The following is a 7,229-nucleotide window of genomic DNA, read 5'->3' as shown; positions in this document are numbered from 1 at the left end:
CAACACAACAACACTTAAGAATAACAACAACACAGTCTTTTATACATATATAAATCATTTTATTGAGACTCTTACAGCTCTTCTAACAATCCATACATCAAGCACATTTGTACATATGTTGCCCTCATTGTTTTCAAAATATTTTATTTCTGCTTGAACCCTTGGGATCAGCTCCTCTTTTTTCTTGCCCTCCTCCACCTTCCCACTCTCATGAACCTTTTTTAAATTATAAATTATTGTGATTTTCATATCTTACACCATCCACTGGCTCGCTTCCCCTATATTTCTATTATTCATCCCTCTGTGGCTGTTATATGTTGATCATTATGATCAGTTTCCCCTTTCTCCCCTTCTCCCCCCAGCTTCCCTCTACCCTCATGGTATTGGTACTCCCATTATTGTTCCTGAGGGGTTTATCTGTGCTGGATTCCGTGGGTCAAGCTCTTACCTGTACCAGTCTACATGCTCTGGTCTAGCCAAATTTGCAAGGCAGAACTAGGTCATGGTGTGTGTGTGTGTGAGAGAGAGAGAGAGAGAGAGGTGGGGGTAGGGGGTAGGGGAGAGCATTCAGGAACCAGAGGAATAATGTGTGTTTCATCAGCACTCTACTGTACCTTAATTGAATCATCCCTCATTTGTGGGGGGATATCCAATTGTCTACATATGGGCTTTGGGTCTCCACTCCAAACTCCCTTGTTTGCATCAATATAGTTGGTTTTTGTTTTGTTTTTTATACCTGATCCCTTCAACACCTCATGATCAGACAGGCTGGTGTGCTTCTTCTATGTGGGCTTATTTGCTTCCCTGCTAGATGACTGCTTGTTTAACTTCAAAAGCATTTAAGACCCCAGATGATATATCTTTTGATAATAACCAGGCACCATCCACTCTCTTCACCACATTTACTTATGTACCCATTTTGTCTTTAGCGATCGTGTCAGGTAGGTGAGTATCACAGAGTGCCTGGTTGAAAAAAAGAGTGCCAAGTTATTAGAACAAAGTGTTCTTGTGTTAAGAGAGGCCTTGAGTAGAGGCCCAAAATCTGTCTGCTATCTTAATACTTAACACATAAATATATGTACATTGGCCTCTCTCCCTTTCATTATAAATTAGTGTATTTACAAATATACATGACTATAGCTATACCTCTATAAATAGCTTTTGCCTCTTATCTCTTTCCTCTATTTCCTTTCACCTTCCTCCTATCCCACTATCATGCTCACCCTCCATCCATCTCTCAGTAATTTCTCTCAGATACATTGCACTTGATTAAACCCCACCAGCAGACTTTATATCTTTTAATAGCAATAGCCAGGCACCATCAGCTTTCTTCACACTTTTGCACCCATTTTGTCTTCAGCGATCAGTGTCAGGAAGGTTAGCATCACAGAATTCCAGGTTATCAGAACAAAGTGTTCTTGCATTGAGGGAGGACTTGAGTAGAGGCTCAATGTCAATCTGCTACCTTGATACTTAACATATAAATATATGTACATAGGCTATATCCATATCATTATATGTTACTAATTTACATATATACATGCCTATATTTATACCTCTATAAATGTCTTTTGTCTTCTAGTTCTTTCCTCTATTTCCTTTTACTTTCTTCCTGTCCCACTATCATGTTCAACTTTCATTCAGCTCTCAGTAATTCCTCTCGGCTTCATTGCACTTGATCAAACCCCAGCAGGTGTTCTATGCTCTCCTCACCATCAATTTTAGATCACTTGTTGTTCCCTTGCCCCTAGGTTTGTTGACTCCCCATTCCCTTTCCCTTACCTCCTCCTCTCCCCTATACCCCTGGAGCCATGGGTTCAGATGTTTTCATCTCGGGATCATTAATCTCGCCTGTCATATATAGATAGACATGTAAAAAAGAATAAGAAAAGGGGCCTTTAAATAGTCCCAGGTCTGTCTGCTGACATGTATGTTTTCCAGTTGAGTCTGATGAGGTGCCAAAGCCTGCCCTCAGAGTCTGAAGTCTATTTTCAGGATTTCTCGGGAACTTCATTGCTTTGCTCCCCTTGCTGCTCTGTTGTGCTCCCTTTGTTTTCTACCTCCTCCGTGTGTGTGTGTGTGTGTGTGTGTGTGTGTGTGTGTGTAGAAGGTGGGGAAGGGGGCAGGGGAGCAGCGGTCAGACTGGGCACAATTCCTGCACTGTGTCTCCAGTGCTGTCCCCTGCAGTGCTGTACGAATCCTCCAGCTTTGGTCTTCTTTAATGTTGTTGTGCCTACTTTCAGTGTTGTGTCCTTCCATATTATTTGAAAGCAAGTTTGTACATACCTATGACATAGCTTTCTGGGATTTTGACTGGGAATTCACCGAGTAACTTGATCAAATTAGGAAGAATTGAACTTTTAACGATATTGAGTCTCTCAATCCAGAAACAGAATATTTCTGGGTTCATTTAGAATTTCTTTGATTTCTTCCAGCAGAGTTTTGCAGTTTTCACATAGTTTTTTAGATTTACCCTAATTAAATTTTACTCTGGGGGTACTATTATAAATAACAGTGGGGTTTTTTTTCAAATTTCAATTATTTGATTTTCTGTAGTAAAACCATCACATTTGCATATTTACCTTGTATTCTGAGCGCTTGCTATAAACCCAAATCCCAAGCCCACTGTCCTCAAGTTGACTCTGGTTCATGTTGTTGTTAGATGCCATGGAGTTGGTTCGAACCCACAGCAGCTCTATTCACCACAGAGTGAAGTACTGCCTGGCCTGCACCAGCCTCACAATCATTCCTGTGCTTGAGATCCTTGTTGCAGCCACTACGTCAATCACCTCATTCAGAGATGTCTGAGTCACAATCACCCTATACTCGGTTCCTGGAGCTTTGTGAGTCTTTGCTCAATCAGACAGCCTCATCTTTGTCCCACTGAGTGGTTGGTGGGTTTGAATCATGGACTTTGTCTTTAGCAGTCTGACCCCTCACCCAACAGCACCACCAGACAGGCCTCTATTACATTGTCTTCTTAGTCCCAGGAGCTTTTTGTTGAGGTATTGGATTTTTATGAGCAAATAATCATATCACATGTGAACAAAGACAGTTTGATTTTATATGGTGTATGTCTTATTTTCTCATTATGTTTTTAAATTTTTTTATTGTGAATTAGGTGGGAGTTTACATTTCAGATTATCATTTTTGTGTTTAACAACAACTTTTCAAACCTCCCAATAGCTTGCCCTGTTCCTCTTATTATGCTTTATTGAATGAGTTAGAACTTCTAATATAATCTTAAATAAGAATAGTGAGAGAAGACATCCTTGTCTTGCTCCTAAACATGAAAAAATCGTATTTTTTCACCATTAAATATAATGCCTACTGTACTATTTTTTTAGGTGTTCTTTATCAAGTTGAAGAAGTTCTCTTTTATTTTTAGTTTGCTTAACGTTTTTAAAAATCATGAGTAGGTATTTTATTTTGTCATATGCTTTTCCTGTATCAACTGATATGTTAGTATGATTTTTCAGTTTTTACTATTAATGTAGTGGGTGGGTTACACTGACTGAATTTTGAATGTTAAACCAATGTGCATACATAAAGTTAATAGCATTTAGTCATGGTGGCTATTTTCATGTATTAGAAGTGATATTCTAGGATTTTTTTGCATCTATGTTCATGAAAAATATTGTTATATAACTTTTCTTTTGTGTAATTTCTAAAATAGTTTTATTAGCACTTCATCCACATATTGTACAACACAATAATTCAGTAACATCAAGAACAGTTGTACAATTATCATCACATTGTTTTTATCTAGTGTTACCAATGGTGGTGTGCTGGTCTCAGAGTAAGTTACAAATTATTCCCTGTGTTTCTATATTCTGGAAGCAATTTACAGAACTGGTATCATTTCTTACTCAAATAGTTGATAAAAGTTCCATTCACTTTACTAATATATTTTTAAATAGTGGTGACATAGGCTATGGCCACCATACTGATAATTCCTACTTGCCCTTCACTGCTATGTAAAATTCCTCTCACTTTGAAAGGACTGAACCAACTCCTAATCACAAGGAATCCTTCATTATAATCAATGCACTTGCTGCATTTGCAGCTTTTAAATCATTGAAAGGTCTTTAGACCTTTCTTTCCACTAAAAAAGCAAACCAAAAAGAAAACTACTGTCATCGACTCAATTCTGACAGCCGGGATGCTCTGAAGGGTTTCTGAGACTTTGTGGATCTTCAAGGGACCAGACAGCTTTATCTTTCTCCTGCAAAGATGGTGGGTTTAACCACTGTATTAGTCTAGGTACATTAGAGAAACAAAACCACAGCAACTCATGTATAAGAGAGTTTTATGTAAAGAAAGTGTGCATCACGAAAACATCCCAACCCAATGCTGCCCAAGCCCACAAGTCCAACATTAACCCATTAACCCAACACCAGTCCACAGAGTCCTCCACCTCACAAAACAGAGGCAATGATGCCGACTGTAGGAGGAAAGCTGAGTCAGTGAACGAATAAGCATCTCAGCACTAGCAGGGGTCTCCACACGGCTGCTCTAGCACCCAGGGCTGCATCGGGATAGGTCCATGTGGCTTCTCCTTGGGGATGTCTTGTAAGAAGTCAATCTTGCAAGCTGAAGCAGGGAACTGTTAAGGCAGCTGCACCCTGGTGTGACCATCACAAAGCAAGAGACCCGAGAACCAGAAAGGCAAGGCTCACCACCCATTTATCCCTCCACCTTTCAATTAGCCCCACATGTGATTATCGGCCAGGCTGGCACAATTAACTAACTCAACCACTGATCTTGTGGTTGGCAATCCAACACCCAACAGCACCACCAGGGTTTCTTAAAGAACTGTATGCACCTATTATGACTTAACCTATATAGTCTATTTACAGATACACTTAGGAACATGTCTTATTTTAACACGGGATTGTCTGTACGAAAATATTTCCCAAACACCCTGGATCTTGGAAATGTGTAAGTCTTTTGCTTGAGTTTTTTGTTTAATTAAATTTTTGATATGTGTGTTCAACTTTTATTGACATATATTTTGAGTTACCTTCATGGAATTAGGACTGGTTCATTCTGATTCAACTCCCCTATCTAGTTTGCATTTCCATCCCAAAAATCCAAAACCCATGACCACGAAATCCATTCCAAATCATAAAGACCTTTAATAGTGGTCTTGGGGCTGTATGTCTTTGCAGGAGCAAATAACTTCATATTTCTTCCCCAGAGCAGTTGGTGAGTTTGAACTGCTGACCTGGAAGTAGAAGTTCAAAGCTTACCTGATAGTGTCACTCATTATACTGAATTTGTCTCCACGTTGTAACAAGATCCCAAGGTGATGGGGATTGTGATTCAGTATCTGGTGTGGAAATACAAATTCTTAGCATGGGATTGGACTGGAATGAACTAGTTAGAAGCCCTGCTTTTTATTTCAGAAAGGAATAAAATAGCAATTGCATTACATTGTAGCAAGGATACAATCAACTGGAATTATTGATGGCCTGGATGAGAATGGACTTGGAAGGTCTCTAAATGATAGTTACTATTTTCTCTCCTTGTGCTGTAAACAAAGCAATTGCCTCAGGTGCATATAAATATTGGACATTGAATAAGGAAGACTGAAAAAGAATCGATGTATTGGAATTATGGTACTGACAAAGAATATTGAAAGGACCACGGACCACCGAAAGACCAAACAAATCTGTTTTAGAACAAGTATAGCCAGAATGCTCCTAGAGGCAAAGATGGGAAGACTGCATCTCATGTGCTTTGGGCATGTTGTCGGGACTGCACAGTGTTTTGTTCTGTTGTACATAGGATTGCTATGAATCAAACCTCGTCAATGGCATCTAACCACAATATTAATAACATGAAAAATTGCATTTCTTTATATTGTCGGCATTGCTTGTGGTTAAATGTGCATTGCCCTCATTTCTTTTGCAGATTTTTTCCACTACATGGAATCAAGAAACTATACACGTGTTTCAGAATTCTTCCTGCTGGGACTCTCAGACGAGGCAGAACTGCAGCCTCTCCTCTTTGGGCTGTTCCTATCCATGTACATGGTCACTTTCATTGGGAACCTTTTGATTATCCTGGTCATTCTCACTGACTCCCACCTCCACACACCCATGTACTTCTTCCTCTCCAACCTCTCCTTTGCTGACATCTGTTTCACCTCCACCACTGTCCCAAAGATGCTGCTGAACATCCAGATACAGAGCAAAGCTATAACCTATGAAGGATGCCTTGGCCAGATGTACTTTTTCATGCTTTTTGGATTATTAGACAACTTTCTTTTGACAGTGATGGCCTATGACCGGTTTGTGGCCATCTGTCACCCCCTCCACTATACTGTCATCATGAATCCTAAGTTCTGTGGCCTCCTGCTTCTGGTATGCTGGTTATTGGCTTTTCTGGACTCTCTATTACATGATTTGATAGTTTGGCAACTATCTTTTTGTGCTGAGTTGAACATTCCCCACTTTTTCTGTGAACTTAATCAGGTCGTCCAACTTGCTTGTTCTGACACCTTCCTCGTTGACTTAGTCATGTATTTGGCAACTGTAGTTCTCGTTATTATTCCACCCACTGGTATCTTTTATTCTTATTCAAAGATTGTATCTTCCATCTTGAGAATTTCATCGGCTAGTGGCAAGTATAAAGCCTTTTCCACTTGTGGGTCTCACCTCTCTGTCGTTTCCTTGTTCTACGGTACTAGCTTCGGAGTATATCTTAGTTCTGCCATTACCCAAAACTCCAGGGCCAGTGCAATCGCCTCAGTGATGTACACTGTAGTCACACCCATGCTGAACCCCTTTATCTACAGTCTGAGAAACAAGGACATAAAACAAGCCGTGAAAAAGTTTTTCAACTGAAAAATGTTCTCAATATAACAAGATCCTTTGTATCAGGAGTAATGAACTACTTAGTCGTAATGAACTACTTAGTCGTAATGACTTAAGGTAATTTTAAATAATTGTGTAAGGTAAGTAATTGACCTCAAAACAACAAAGACATAAATTATGACATTGTATCTGTTTATGGAAATACAATCTGTAACTGACCTCATTTCCTGATTCAATTTCTAGTATCTATACATTACAAGCAGCAACTACTGTGTGTCTTGGGCAACTTTTGTGCTCTGTAATTTTATACCTTGGGTTCAGCATACAAAATAGAATCCCTTTCGGCAGTGAAATATTTCCTACAGGATATTGGGAATTTATAATAATATTTGAAGTGTTGAAGGAATG

The 7,229-nt window shown here is 39.4% G+C and overlaps 1 protein-coding gene across 2 annotated transcripts; it reads left to right on the top strand.

Annotated features, from left to right (window-relative positions):
• Window positions 1-729: 729 nt before the first annotated feature.
• LOC101642319 (olfactory receptor 7A10-like) lies at window positions 730-6,851 on the top strand. Of its 2 annotated transcripts, XM_030885505.1 has the most exons (2): window positions 730-758; window positions 5,930-6,851. In XM_030885505.1, exon 2 carries the CDS (start codon window positions 5,931-5,933, stop codon window positions 6,849-6,851), a length of 921 nt encoding a protein of 306 aa, XP_030741365.1. In that variant the 5' UTR covers window positions 730-758; window position 5,930. The 2 variants fall into 2 exon arrangements, with proteins under 2 accessions (XP_030741365.1, XP_004715534.1); XM_004715477.2 differs by lacking the exon at window positions 730-758 and having other exon boundaries at window positions 5,925-6,851.
• The last annotated feature ends 378 nt before the right edge of the window (window positions 6,852-7,229 follow it).

This window comes from Echinops telfairi, unplaced genomic scaffold (genome assembly GCF_000313985.2).
Source record: "Echinops telfairi isolate 266 unplaced genomic scaffold, ASM31398v2 ScPeMD7_30;HRSCAF=105, whole genome shotgun sequence".
Classification (NCBI taxonomy): Eukaryota; Metazoa; Chordata; class Mammalia; order Afrosoricida; family Tenrecidae; genus Echinops; species Echinops telfairi.
Note: the sequence above shows the minus strand (reverse complement) of the source record. Positions and strands in the feature narration are given on the sequence as shown.

Coding starts and splice junctions, on each gene's coding strand:
- LOC101642319 (XM_030885505.1), top strand. CDS start 5,931: ATGGAATCAAGAAACTATACACGTGTTTCAGAATTCTTCCTGCTGGGA.